The 15,114-nt window shown below is 43.2% G+C and overlaps 1 protein-coding gene across 2 annotated transcripts in view; it reads right to left on the reverse strand.

Moving 5' to 3' along the window:
* The window catches only part of PREP (prolyl endopeptidase), a 127,097-nt gene extending 112,256 nt beyond the window's left edge, over positions 1-14,841 (reverse strand). For both annotated transcript variants that reach the window (XM_030809517.1, XM_030809518.1), the window contains exons 1-2: positions 14,520-14,841; positions 9,530-9,604 (exon numbers count right to left, since the gene is read on the reverse strand). In XM_030809517.1, coding sequence (XP_030665377.1) covers positions 9,530-9,604; positions 14,520-14,564 — 120 coding nt within the window. In that variant the 5' untranslated portion in view covers positions 14,565-14,841. The remainder of the gene's footprint in view (positions 1-9,529; positions 9,605-14,519) is intronic.
* Between the last annotated feature and the right edge of the window lie 273 nt (positions 14,842-15,114).

Below are 15,114 nucleotides of genomic sequence, written 5' to 3' on the forward strand. Positions count from 1 at the left end.
ATGCTGGGTGAAAAATGACATTCCTGCCTGCTCAGAGCCTGGCCCTTGGTCCATTCCAAGCTGCCTTCATACCCTTGCCATAAATGCCCCATTTGCCTAACTTGCCCAGAATCAGTTTTTGCCGCTTGCATCAAAAACCCTATTACAGAAAGCAAGAGAAAGGATATTGGGGGGTGGGGGTGGGGAGAAAAGGTAATGTAGTGATTAGGAGTAGCCCAGTACCAGCAACTACCTCATACAATTATCCCATCCAGAGATCAGAAGGAAGGTGTTCCCTAAATACATATTTCACTTGTGAATTTTCGAGAAGTATGTTTACAAACTGTAATAAAACTAAACATTCCCACAGAAGGTAGTAAGACTTTTAAGACCTTAGAAGTCTTAGAGACTGAGATAATACGTGGTAAAATAGTTACTAAACACATTTCCCACGTCTACTACAGCAGGGATACATACAGCAGTAATTCTCAATCCAGGCCCATATATGGGACATGAATGAATGGGTAGAAGGCGTCTCACAGGCCAGCTTTGCCAGTGGGGTTCACAAGGTATCAATTTAAAAAGACGCTACTTTAAGGCTATTGCCTTTAAGTAACCTGTGGCCTAGTTTCATCACTACACTTGAGAACAATAAAACCACACTTACAAGTCACAGTTGCAATGAAAAAACAATGCTCAGAATGTATCTTTTCATGAAAAATCTAGAATTCAAAAGGAAAATCGGCTTAGTTTTGTGGATAAAAATAAAAAGAGATAAGAGTCTTTAAAGTCAAACAGTCTGACTAAGCAATTAGGAGAGCAGAGTCAGAAAGTATGTACCCTGATACATGAAAGCTGCAATGCCCAAGCAGCACCGTCTTCGTTTGACCAGAGCTTTGCTGTATATGGATTTTTAAATACATTTTCTCAGTTGGGTGTTGTTATAACTGGGAGCTAAATTAATGAATATTACTTTAACTCTTTATAGCTGAAGAAAATGAATACTAGATCAGGTAGCTTGCTATGGTCAAAGAACAAGAAAACAGAAGACCAAAGACTGCAATTTGTATCTTCTGACTTCTGGTACCATCCAGCAAATACTCCATTCCTCCGCACTGCCTTGCAATGGAAGCAACATCGGAAATGCCTGCCAACTCACAGAATGAAGGAACTATCCACACAGATATCCCCCGTTTGTTATAAAGTTTTCAAAGAACAGTGTACACCAAAACCAGCCTTTTATGCCTGTAATTTCTGGGGATCAACAGCTCCATCAGTAAGCTTTAACTGCTGGCTTTTGGCTTAGAGACATTTAACTAACCCCTCATGTACTGGAATTTCCTGGGAGCAAGTTTCCACCCCAGCGGCTCTCCTTTAGCCTGAAAAGGTAGTGGCCAGATGGGGAAAGGCAATCAGACAGATCAGTCCCTGCTCGCCTAGCTCAGCATCAGTTCTTCCAGAGGCTGCCTCTGGATCCGGGCTAGGCAAAGCACATGATCCAGGCAGACCTAGGCCAGACTGACACCAAAATTGACACCAGAAAGAACAGAAACTCCTCATGCTACACACTTTTAAGGTTAACCCCAGAGACCAAAAACAAAAGCGAGCAAGCAAAGAAACAAACAAACAAAAAGACTTCAGGACAGACAATGAAGGGCATCCGGGAAAGCAGACATTTTCCTACACAAACTTTGTTCTCTGCTGATCTCTGTGACACTAAAATACCTACATAGAAATCCTAGGATTTAAATATCCTAGAGATGATCAGAAGTCCTTTAAGGTTTAAATCTTTCTTGCCAAGGAAAGAAACAGTACTGAGACAGGCGGAGAAGGTGGTGACATTTCCAGGATTCTTATCCTGCAATCCTGAAGGATTTCTGTTCTAATTGCCATAGTCCCTTAATCAGCAGGTGTAACGGGGTCACTTCCAGCTAGTCAGTGAGAGAATGGAAAGTGGGAACTCACATGTCCCAGAAAAGAAATCTACATTTATATTCCTTTCATCCTCTCTGAAACAAACTGTTATTTTATCTTATTTTTCAGAAGGAACGAATATAAATAAAAATACTTTTTTCCAATCCTGTTAGAGTTCTCTTCTCAAGGTCTGTGAAGGAAATGGAGTTGTTGTTACTCTCATTTTGCCCAGGGCGGCACTCAGGGAGAATAAAAAGTTATTAGATAAATGCCACTGATATTCTACATTTAGCTAACTCCCATGCCCAAGTTCCAGGGCAGTTCTGTGAAAGCCAGACCTGACGATCAGTTACAGTTAAGGCAGCTACCCCTTGAAAGGTGTAAATTTTTCTTTTCTTTGTGTATTTCTTCTTCAGCAACTCAGTAACAACTTCTAGAACATTCAGCTAAAAGGGTGAAGACATAATAAGATGCGGTAAGATGGGGAGACTGAGATTACGAGAATATTGCTTCTACCTGGATCCCTGGGTTGCAAAACCAAGTCAGAAAAGTAAAGAGAAGAAAGTATCACTATCAGGAAGGGGAGCAAATTATGCAATATAGACTACCTGGTACCACATGGGTAAAGAGGCCAGGAAGAATAAATGCTAATTTAGCATTCCCCCAGCGATCGGAGAGATGCTGCCTCCACGATGAAAGCAATGTAAAAAAGCAGGGCTGATGGAAGAGCATTCTCCTTGCCTGCATATCCCAACTCTACAATTTGCCCTGGACGTGAGGTCCATCTCCCTAGTGAGGAATATACGCTGATTTATCTAAGTTTCTGGTTTTACACACATACACTTTTTTTTTTTTTTTTTAATTAAAAGACAAAGGCCGGGTGCGGTGGCTCACACCTGTAATCCCAGAACTTTGGGAGGCTGAGGCAGGCGGATCACTTGAGGTCAGGAGTTCAAGACCAGCCTGAGAAATATGGCAAAACCCCATCTCTACTAAAAATACAAAAAAATTAGCTGGGCATCGTGGTGGGCACCTGTAATTCCAGCTACTCAGGAGGCTGAGGCACGAGAATCGCTTGAACCCAGGAAGCAGCGGTTGCAGTGAGCTGAGATCGTGCCACTGCAATCCAGCCTGGGTGATGGAATGAGACTCTGTCTCAAAAATAAACAAATAAATAAATAAAATAAAGAGACAGGGTTTCATTATGTCATCTCAGCTGGTCTCAAACTCCTGGGCTCAAGTAATCCTCCCATCTTGGCCTCCCAAAGTGCTGAGATTATAGGTGAGCCACTGTGCCTAGCCTGATTTCTGGAAGTCTCTGGATTTGGCCACTGGGCCACCACTGATCTTGAAGAAAATAGTTTATGCTAATGGGAGATATTACTGGGAGTAGTACAAAGAAAAGGGTGGTTTCAACTATGTCAACAGGCATGCAGAAAGTGGCTTGTGGACAGGCAGGGAAAGAGAGGGCGAGAGCCCATGATAAAGTAAGATTTGAACAGGGCACACGCCCTAAGGGACCGGGAGACCGACTGACAGGAAGAAGGCAGTTCAGAAGAGCTAAGGCAAAGTGTGGGGTTTGGGGTTTGCTTGTTTGTTTGCCAGGGGAAATAAGTACACATACCAGAGGGAAATTTAGAAAGGTAAAGTTTAGGAAGTCAACTACATGTTACTTACAGACTGAAGGCTCAAGTTACCAAACAACAGGGTATGGCAAGACTGCGTCAAACTTCCTTCTCCAAGCTACAAAGGACAAGCTGGAAACGCGTGCGGAATGGGAAACATGGGCTGATTATTGGGACCTACTTATCTAGTCTTCAAATCTTTTTTTTTTTTTTTTTTTTTTTTTTGAGACAGAGTCTGGCTCTGTCACCCAGGGGCTGGAGTGCAGTGGCGCGATCTCGGCTCACTGCAAGCTCCGCCTCCCGGGTTCACGCCATTCTCCTGCCTCAGCCTCCAGAGTAGCTGGGACTACAGGCGCCCACCACCTCGCCCAGCTAATTTTTTGTATTTTTAGTAGAGACAGGGTTTCACCGTGTTAGCCAGGATGGTCTCGATCTCCTGACCTCATGATCCGCCCGCCTCGGCCTCCCAAAGTGCTGGGATTACAGGCGTGAGCCCCCGCGCCCGGCCTCAAATCATTTTTAGGGACTGAAAACCTCCTTCTCTGGCCCTTCATGCTAACGCTACCATGGTTACCCTGATAACCCATTTATACCAGTGAAATTACACTGTGGTAAGTGCACTTAAACAGCATGTTATACTTAGTAGGAATCTGAAGGATTTCTAACTCAAAGCTTTTCGTTTAGTTTGTATTTCCATCTAGTTCTCCCAGACCAGTTTTTACAAATGTAGTTTTTGTTTGTTTTTTTGAGACAGAGTCTTGTTCTGTCACCTAGGCTGGAGTACAGTGACATGATCTTGGCTCACTGCAACCTCTGCCTCCTGGGTTCAAGTGATTCTCCTGCCTCAGCCACCCAAGCAGCTGGAATTACAGGCATGTGCCGCCATGCATGGCTAATTTTTGTATTTTTAGTAGAGATGGGGTTTTGTCATGTTGGCCAGGCTGGTCTCGAACTCCTGACCTCAGGTGATCCACCCTCCTCGGCCTCCCAAAGTGCTAGGATTACAGGCGTGAACCACCGCAGCCGGCCCCATGCTGACCTGTTCAGACAGCATACTTCAGGTGTCAGAGGGGACAACTTAGGCCTTTCCTGTGCATCTTCCATGCATACCTCTCATTCGTCTCTAAGCAGGCTTGTTAATGATGCCAGTGAGTCTATCATCTTGGATCTGATGAGTTGAATTTTGGTCCCAGACTGAAAAGGTATGGTGTGTTTTTCACAAGAGCAGAAAAGCAGCATGAACATTTTCTATTCACGTTATTAGCATATACACAAAAGTGTATTAGCCATACCTTGCTGTAAAGAGGAGAATCTTTACAGAGCCTCTAAAACAAATAAAAAGCTGCTTATTACATTTCCAATAAAAACCAGTCAAGAAGTGAGAAACATCTGTAGCTCTTTTACAAGATCTGAAATGCTATCAGTAGGTCTTGGATTTAATCTAGTATTTAATTTAGGTTGGCCAATTCTGACAGTGCCTGGCGTTTAAGGCTATATCCTTTATAAAACAAAACCAGAGCAGACTTGTAACAGAAAATTCTCAAAAACAGGGGCGGGGCAGGGGGTAGAGGGAGAGTTGAATCTGGATGAATCTTTTCTAGCTGTCGAGGCCCATATTGCTATTTTATAGCAAATGCTTCAGACTGTACAAGATAACACGCAGTTCAGTTGATTCTCTGAAGCAAATCTAACGCTGATATGAAAAATGTGAACAGAGATATTTTTTAAAGAAACAGAGGAGCAGCGCTGCCCGGTAGATACATTATGCAAGCTACATATACAATGTAAAAATTTCTAGTGGCCACATTAAGGAAAAAAAATTAATTTCAATAATATATTTTATTTAATCCACTACACAGAAATCATTTCAACCCTGTTTTTGAGAATTTTCCATTACAAGTCTTCTCTGGTTTTGTTTTATAAAGGATATAGCCTTAAACGCTAGGCAGTGGCAGGATTGGCCAACCTGTATTAAATACTAGATTAAATTGAAACTCTATTTCAGATCTTATAAGAGAGCTACAGATGTTTCTAATGTCCTGACTGGTTTTATGTAATCCATATAAAATATTAAGGTATTTTACATTTTTTTTTCAAACTAAGTGTTTGAAATCCAGCATGTATTTTATGCTTACAACACATAATCAATTCAGACTAGCCACACTTCATGTCCTCAGGAGCTACAAGTGGCTAGTGGTTATTATACTGGATAACAAGATATTGAACAACTTTTCTTGTAAATATAGTTGTAAGGAACATAAAAACAGATTTAAAAAATCGCATTTTATCACAGGAATTCAAGGACATTTTAATATTAATATATTAGTAAAGCTATATAATTAGCCTGATTGGTATTAAAAAGAAATCGAAATCCAAAACTAAAAGTAGGAATAACAATGCTTAAACAAGATGACAAATATCATTCAAAATAACAATTTAAACACTAGGCTAGAAAGTTCTTTGTCACTACCATTCTTACATGTTTTGCAGCGCTTTGACCAATTCAGTAAGACTTGAACCAAAATTTGGTAGAGGAGAAAATAATAATTGATTGTAGATTACATGATTATGTATCTAGAAAACCTAAGGGAAATAGCTGAAAACTTATTCGAATCAGTGAGTTCAAAAAAATTACTAGGTACAAAATATATAAAATTACCAAAGTTTGGTAGAAGAGAAAATAGAATTATCACTAAATTTGATTATATGTTATATGATTATGTATGTAAAAATCTAAGGGAAATAACTGAAAATTTGGTGAGTTCAGTAAGGGAACTAGGTACAAAATAAATATAAAACCGGTAGCAGTAGCTAGTTTAGCCAGGCATGGTGGTGTGTGCCTGTAGTCCCAGCTACTTGGGAGGCTAAGGCAGGAAGATGGCTGGAGCCCAGAAGATGGCTGGAGCCCAGAAGATGGCTGCACTCCAGCCTGGACGACAGCGAGACCCTGTCTCTAACAAAAGAGTCAGTAACACTTGTATATGCCGTCAGTAATGAAAAAGGAACCCATTTGATAGCAACGACAAAAAGCAAATACCTGAGAATGGAGAAGAGATTTCAAGGCTACTGCAGTAAGTAATCATGTCATTGTCAGAAATGTGGAGATCTAGAAAAGTGCTTGTTTGGGACATTATTTGTAATAGTGAAAAGCTGAAAACAATCATTTCCAACAGAAGTCATTAGGCATAATATAGTGCATCTGCCTGATGAAATAGTATGACTATTAAAATTCTGGGCTGTAAAGATTGCTTTCTAACATGAAAAACTGTCATGGTAGAATATGAAGTCAGAGAAAGATGTAAGATCACAGTACTCTGAATTATTACAATTTAAAATATATATATTTTAAAAAAGAACAGGTCAGCATGGGAGTGGGTGCTGGCCCAGGGTTCACACATGAGGGCCTACAAAGGCACATGGCAAGCATAGACATGAATACATTCCTTTAGCTTGCATCTGCAAAGTATTACACCCGGTCTTTTTACTTTTACTTATTTTTTAATGTGCAATTGATAACCACCTGGTCTACCTGGGTTACCCCTGACTACACTTACTAGCTGAGTAACCATGGACTACATACTTAATCACTCAGCACCTCAATTTCTTCATCTGTAAAATGGGGGAAATAAAAAGATATATTTCAGAATTTGAGAATTAAATGAAACAGGGTATGCAGAACTCCTGGTAAAGTGCCTGGCACATAGTAAGCACCCAAGAAATGTATACCACAAAAACAGTGCATACTCCAATGTCTTAGTTTCTATCAAGTGCTGACTGTAAGATCATTAATTAGCAGTTTCATCCACTAATTGGAAGCTTGATTTCCACTAATAAGTGGTTTGTCATCCACGAACCTGTCATTATCAACTAAGGAACAGCAAAGTATACATCCACTAACAGATAAAACCTGGGTCATTTTGACAGTGCTAAATCACTCAATCACCATCAAAGGCTGTAGAAATCCGGGTTATAGCCAATACTTCAGGTGAAGAAATCATCAGGTCCTTAGGGACAGTTTTCCAAGAGATGCACAGGAACTTCATCCTTTCCCTGGTGCTTTCTAGCCAGTACAGGTTATGCAGGTGCGTGTGACTCTCCGCTCCCAGATCTAATCCCTCTGTCTCAGTCAGCCCAGTGTTGAACAATCAAGGTAATCTATGGCAGGGATGAAGTGGGGAGGTAACCCCACACCTGTTCTCTGTCCCCTCAGACTTACCTGCAGAGCTACAGCCTTCACCATTCCTAAAGATACTCAGGTGTTTCTCACTTTGGAATTTCTGCCTATCCACTACTATAACCCAGTGCTTCTGAAAAGAAAAATTAAACCCCAAATATCAACCATTCTCATCCATGAGATCTTTATCTTTCTTGAAGGGAGTTAGAGAAAGAATGTAGGATTGCAGATAAAAGTAAAAACCATTAGGAAATCTCAAAATAGCAGTGTGCTTACTTTAGGGACAAAGGATAAAAAGTCGTAAGAGCTTTGCAGTGGGCAAAGGAGAGACGCTACTCACAAAGAACAGGTGAGGATGGCAGAAAGCAGGTGAGCCAGTGCTTGAGACTAAAGGAAGAAGAAAGAGATGATCATGTGGTTTACTCCCCTGCCTCTACTTTCTCCTCTTTTCTCCATATACCATCATGCTCCGGCTAAGCTCTTCACTCCATCCCTTTCCTTGTCCCAGTGGGGAGACGGGCAATTCTCCATCAGGAAGGGATGCTTTCCTGGCAAATCTGAATTCAGGTCTCCAGAGAACACTGGTATATACGGTGGCGAGGGACCGCAAGAAATACGCGGAGTTAAGACACAGGCGTTTGAAGACTGGCCTGAAAAACTACCTAGAGTGCCATTTAACTTTTTTTTTTTTAATGGGAAACGTACCCTGCAACTCTAAAGAAGCTCGAATAAATTTCTGGATGGTGAACATATTAGAAACTGTAAATATGTACTAAGTATTATGTACTATGATTGTAAATAAAAGAATCAAAGAACTTAAGACGAACATGAGAAACACTATTCCCCCAACCAAGCAAACTTAATTAACTACAGAAAGTATACATAAATGGGCTGGGCACGATGGTGCACACCTGTAATCCCAACACTTTGGGAGGCCGAGGCGGGAGGATCACTTGAGGCCAGGAGTTCAAGACCAGCCTGGCCAACATGGTGAACCCCCGTCTCTAATAAAAATATAAAAATTAGCCGGGTGTGGTGGCACATGTCTGTAATCCCAGCTACTTGGGAGGCTGAGGTACAAGAATTGCTTTAACCCAGGAGGCAGAGGTTGCAGTGAGCCAAGATCACACCAGTGCCCTACAGCTTGGGTGACAGAGTAAGACACTGTCTACCAAAAAAAAAAAAAGGTACACATAAGTGACAAGTCCCAGGCACTCCAAAAGGGGAAAAATATCTGTGGGACATAGGACTTAGGGCCACCTTCATTACTGAATGGACTTCAGCAGGATCCTTGAAATACTGTTTCTCCAAAAGAATATGAAAGCTTTATGTTTTTAGGGCAGAAAATGCTCCCCTCTGCCCCTTCACTACTTAGCTTTTGTTTCATTGTTGTTGTGTTGACATCAATAAGCAATTTAAGGGCAGTGTTCAGTTTTCAAGACCTCATACTCATTTCATATACAAGATTTCCTTTTCTTTGGAAAAAAATATTTAGGCAATTTTTTCCTTTAACATCATTTCTATCTAGGTTTTCATTTTTTCTTTTGGCAAAAATCAGTTTTCTTTCTGATATTTTCATTTAAAATAGCTCATCAGTGTCACTATAAACCATAAACATTATCTGAAACACTTACATGATCTTCTCTGGGACTAAGCCATGCTTTTGTCTTTTTCCCATGAATCATTTGACAAAAAGTAGTAGTAACAACAGGTATACTCACCATCCCATGGCAGAAAACACAGGAGAACACCGGAAAGGAAAAGCTGTAGTTACTGACATTTAGAGTTTGGTGCTAGCTACTAAGGTTGCCTTATCTTTAATTAGAAACCAAATTACCTTTGTCTGTTCACTGTCGGGGTCTTCAAGCCAGGCGTAAGGGTCACAAATTTTATGGCCATGATAATCCTGTACCTGTAAAAGACAAAATGAGGTATTAGATAATTACTCTCTAACCCCAATTAAAACTGGTATTTTTTTTTAATGTAATGGAGAAATAGGAAAGGGATGGACAAAAATACTAATTGGCTCACTGGCAATGTGTCTGCCCAAATTACCACATGAACCAAAGTTGGCAGGTTCTCAAAGGTGTCAAGCCACCCTTCATGAAAAGAATGTTTTAGCTAGAGAGGAAAGAAAGATGAAAGGTCAGAACAGGAAACCGCTCTGTCCCTACAACACAAAACAAAGACCTGCCACTGTGCTAAAGAAAGTTGAAAACGTGCTGTCAGCAGCCAAGCACAGAATGACACAATACAGTGGACAATACAGTGGGCATACAAGAAGGACACGTCAGGGAGGGAGCTAACACATACGTGCTCATTCTCCTGTTCCGCTGAGCTTCCCAACGATTAGAAAATCTCCCTGCAATATAGCCCAGGTTTGCTCTTATGTCTAAACTGCCGAAAAGCAAGTGACTAATATGTAGTATAATGATTCTAATTGACATAAGTTTAAAAAGCTGACTTAAATGCAATGGCAAAACATTTTAAAACTAATGCCTTTCTTCCTTTTTATTTATTGTTATGAAATGCTTTTTTCCACTGTTTACAAAAAGAAGGTGCAAAAGCATCACCCATTCAGGTTACCATGATATTGGAAGAAATAAAACTGCTTAGTGTAAGTAGAATCTGGCTGAAGGAAGCTTTCTGGAGCTTCTAAGGCTTAGCCTTAAAAGCCACTTGAAGGCGTTTGAAGGAGCAAGTAGAAGCAGTTTTCACCACTCCTCAAGTGATTATGCCAAAAGAAATTATCCAGCAGTAAAAATCACTACAAAATCTCTCCACCTGATACCATCAAGATTAACCCCATTAGGGCAGGGTGCGGTGGCTCACACCCATAATCCCAGCACTTTGGGAGGCTGAGGTGGCGGATCACTTGAGATCAGGAGTTCAAGACCAGCCTGGCCAACACAGTGAAATCCTGTCTCTACTCAAAATTTAAAAATTAGCCGGGCATGGTGGCAGGTGCCTGTAATCCCAGCTACTTGGGAGGCTGAGGCATGAGAATCTCTTGAACCCAGAAGGCAGAGGTTGCAGTGAGCTGAGACCACGCCATTGCACTCCAGCCCGGGCAACAGAGCAACACTCCATCTCAAAAAAAAAAAAAAAGATTAACCCCATTAATGAAACCACACTGACAACGTCTTGCCAATCAAGTCTCTGAACTACTCCAACATTCTGGTTAAGGCTTCTTGTATAAGGCTGTTGGGAAGACTACCTCTATCTCAGATGAATTTTTAATCTGTCTCCTTGCTTTGTTCTATAATGCCAGAAGGTAAGGGCTATTCCCTAAAGAAAGCCTAGTGCTGCTCTAGTTCCAGCGTGGCTCTGGCTAGGTGAGAACAATCTCCCTGGCTCTTACAACACTGGGCTCTCCACATCTGTCCTCGTCTGATGCCAGGTGAAAGAACTCCTGGGGAAATGCACAACTGGATAAATGGGCAGGTAAGCCAGAACACTCTGTACATATTTTCATTAAACTGACTGAGCAAGGGACATAAAAACAAGAGCAAGGAACATAAAACCCGACTAAAGCCTCTCCTAATGGGTCTTCATAAAGTTACCAATTTTCAATCCTGACCTCTCTAAATTTTAGTAGATTGTCACCACCGAACAAAAGCTTTTTATCTTTTCTTCTCATCTGTAAGTCTTTTACATTTTACACACCTTGAAGTGGTTATAAAATAGGTTTAAAATAACAATCTTCTTTTCCTAGCATTAAGAAATCAGAAAATTTTGAATTGTAAAGCATCTTTCAATCATACACTTCTAGGAGCAACAGCAGGGACAAGGTTGGGTAACATGCCCAGAACCATACCAAGTTCAGAACCAGACCTGAGACTAAAGCAGTCAGCCCACCCTTTCCCCCAAACACTCATCAGAGGGGGCAGAATAGACGCTTAAAAAATGTTCCTGGATTATGTTACTAAATTCAGGCATATCCAGAAATTTACACCAAGCAGCCCTATCTGCCCAGACCGGGCACCAGCATCTACAGCAGATGGAAGTTATTGATCAGATATTTTTAACTAGGACAAGAAACTGATTCTCTCTAGGACAATTCCACAGTTAATCCCAGGAGCCACAACTCCCCACCTCCAATTTTTTCTAAGACCATATCCTACAAATGAGGTGAGTGTGTCTTATAGCCACGTCCCTTGAATCAAATTCTTCCACCTGATTTAAGTTTGCTAATCATACTTGATCTCCCCAAGAGGCTTTAAAAATAGGGCCCTGATAAGGTACTGTACTACTTAATCCTGTTCGATATTTTACTTGTACTGTTTAACAACTCACCCACTACACTGTGTGTAGACTCGTACACACAGCAGGCAGGACCCATCAAACCTGCCCTGCTCATCTTTCCAGCCCCATGCAAATTTATCCATCGATTGATGGTCTGGTCAGAATCGCCTTTTTGCCACCCTACAAACAAATGCAATTCCACAACCATCCAGGCCTGCATAGCTATGGCTTTATTTTAGTCACAGGATCAGGAATGTCCTTTGTCCTTTACCCAACTGGTCAACTTCCAGACTCAATTCACATAATACCTCCTCCTCCTGATGGAAATTAGTCCCATCCTCTTCTGTGTTCTCCTCTCACTGTAAATCCTCGTCTATCAGAGTGTGAGTCTCCTGTGGCAGGCCTGAATTTCCTGATAGCAACTCTCTTAAGCAATGGTCAATGGTATTGCACAAGAAGTGTCATGGCTTCCAAATTTCTGCCCAAAAAGGCAGAATTCCACCAAAACGGTTTCAGTGCTCCGACGCTTTTGGCAGGAGAGTACTGAGCATGTGGCTGAAGGTGCTCAAGTGAAAGAGACAGAGAGCTACCGCAATTGCCCCAGCTGATGCTGGGGAGAAACAAACCCATCCTAGAAATCAAAGGCTACCATTTAAGCAAATACCTAAGTCAAGCCTAGGGCTTAGTAACCAAAACCTTAATGCAAAAAAAAAAAAAAAAAAAAAAAAAAAAGGATACTCCACCGTAAGCTATCAAGGAGCCACAGAACAGAATCCAGACTAGGCCAGAGCTACATTCCCTTGGCCACGAGGCTTAGAGTTATCATGAGTTGCTTAATGAGAAGGAACTGGAGTGTATTAAAATCCACAGTATACCCTTCCCAATTGTTTATAATCTTTTAGATGTCTTCATAAAATCCCCACTTAAACCTTTCATGAACTATCAAACATAGATAAATAAACTGTAGGATTTAGGCACCCATAGTGGTGCAAAACTAACAAAGTAACTCTAAAAACAAACTTAAAACTGCACTTATCAAACCACAGAATGGGTAATTCTTTATATTCTGATCCTCAAGAACCAGAACCAAAATAGTCACATGTCTTCCCACTACTAGTCTGGAACACTGCAGAGCTAGACTGTCACGTGAATGAATGAATGACAACACTCCTACTGCAGAAGCAAGTAAGCCCTATGGTCAGTCCAAATATTTCTCACATGAGAAAAAAGGCCCATAACAGGTAAAAGCGCTGCTAAAAGTCACCTAACTAGTGAATGACAGAACCAGAACTAGCGCTCTGGTTTTTTCATTTAGTCCAGCCTCTTTCTCCATCCAGCAGGATCACTTTACTCCCATATTCAAAGGAAACAATCCTTTAAACCACAGGAATAGAGATTCTTGAGCTGTTAGGGTAAATTTAATAAGCAAGCAGCTGAGCAGACTGAGAAAACATGGTTACCAGATGGCCACTGGTCAAAGAAACCACGAATGAATGCATCAGTGTCACTTGGAAGTCTTAATTTAAAACAATATGCCCTTTAAAGCGTCAGCACCCTTTACCCCAATGTAACACGTGCTTTAAAGTAAACACTTTCTGGCATAAATTGGGAAAGTAAACAGAAAAACATTAAAACTGTATCACACAAATACATACTTACTCTGATTATATTTTAAGTAATCTGAGAAATGTAGCTATTAGTAAGAGAATCATGGCCACAACATGTGGATGCAATCCAGTTCCTAAGTCGTCAAATTCACGTTTACACAAAAAAGGTGTCTGCCCACAATTCCGCCTACTGGATCTCAACAGTTACCTTGAGTTCATCTGCAGCTTAGGCAAATGGTGGTCAACTCCGCCACTAGACAAAACTTACTCATTCTGAAAAAGGTCAACCCCTCTCCCTTCTAAGACCTCCTCTCACCCTCTCTCAACTCCTTTTCTTGTTTAAGAAAACATGGATCAGCATGGCCACACCATGGGGTCACTGCTCTGCCTTCCCCATTTCTGTCCGGTTCTCTGGCATCCCCAGGGCCCAGTGCGCCTCATCCGACCTGGGACAGGGTAGGCGCTCAATACACCTTTTAAAATCGAATATGCTTCAACTCTAAGGACTTCAAAGTGTAAGTTTTAAAAGTTTGTTTTCGTTTTTAAATGTGACATCACACACACACGCACACACACACACACACACACACACCAGCGGACACTTTCTCCTACCACCATATTTAAGCTAGAGGCTTCGCCAGTCAAAAAAGCAGTGACACCGTCTGTCTTCCCACTCCCTGAAGACACCCATACCTACCCGGGCGTCTGCCCTTGACCCCATTGATTCTGGGAAGCGGCCGGGCGGCGCTGCCCACAGGCTCCGCCGCCAGCACTAGCAGAGTGACCGCTCGCGGGACCCCAGCGCTGTAGAGGGGGCCCCGCGCCCCCGGCCCAATTCTCCCAAACAAAGGCCGAGGGGGAGGGGAGGGACGCGGGGGGCGAGGGCCTACAGGGAGAGGAGCTGCGGGTGCCACCGGTCAGGCAGGCTGGGCACCTGCGCCCGGGAGCCCTGTGGGCGGGGGCAGGGGTACTTACGGCGGTCTCGTCGCGGTACACGTCGGGGTACTGAAGGGACAGCATGACCGGGGACAGGCAGGGGGCAGCGTGGAGGGGCGCGGGCTCCGGGAGCGGACCTGAGCGAGCCGGGCTGGCCGCGAGGCGCGGCTGGGGCGCAGGCAGTTGCAGGGCGGACGGCGGCAGCCGGCGGCCGGCTCACAGCCAGAGGTAGCACAAACGGACTGGCGGCGCGGCGGCGACGACGTGCAGAAAGCAGGAAGCTGCTGTCTGCGTGGACGGGAGCCCCTCCCCGGCGGGCGGGCCCAGCGGCGGCGGCAAGAGGGAGCGGGCGGCACCGAGCGTGCGCCAAGCCCGGCGCACAGCTCCCTCTGCAGGAGCGCCGGTCGCGCCCGCACCGCCCGGGCGCACGGAGGAGCACGCCGGCTACGCGCTCGCCCACGCCCGGCCGCCCGCCTGGCCTCTGCGTCGGAGACACGTCCTTCCACCGAGGCCGGAGCCCCGCGCCTTCCCCAGCGCCCTGCCTCGCTTTGGCCACGCTCGCAGCACTGCCTGTAAAAGAGTGAAGCCCCAGGGTTTCCTTGCTGGTGGAGTCCCCCACCTTCCCCAGCCTTCC

The sequence above is a fragment of the Nomascus leucogenys genome, chromosome 3, assembly GCF_006542625.1.
Source record: "Nomascus leucogenys isolate Asia chromosome 3, Asia_NLE_v1, whole genome shotgun sequence".
NCBI lineage: Eukaryota > Metazoa > Chordata > Mammalia > Primates > Hylobatidae > Nomascus > Nomascus leucogenys.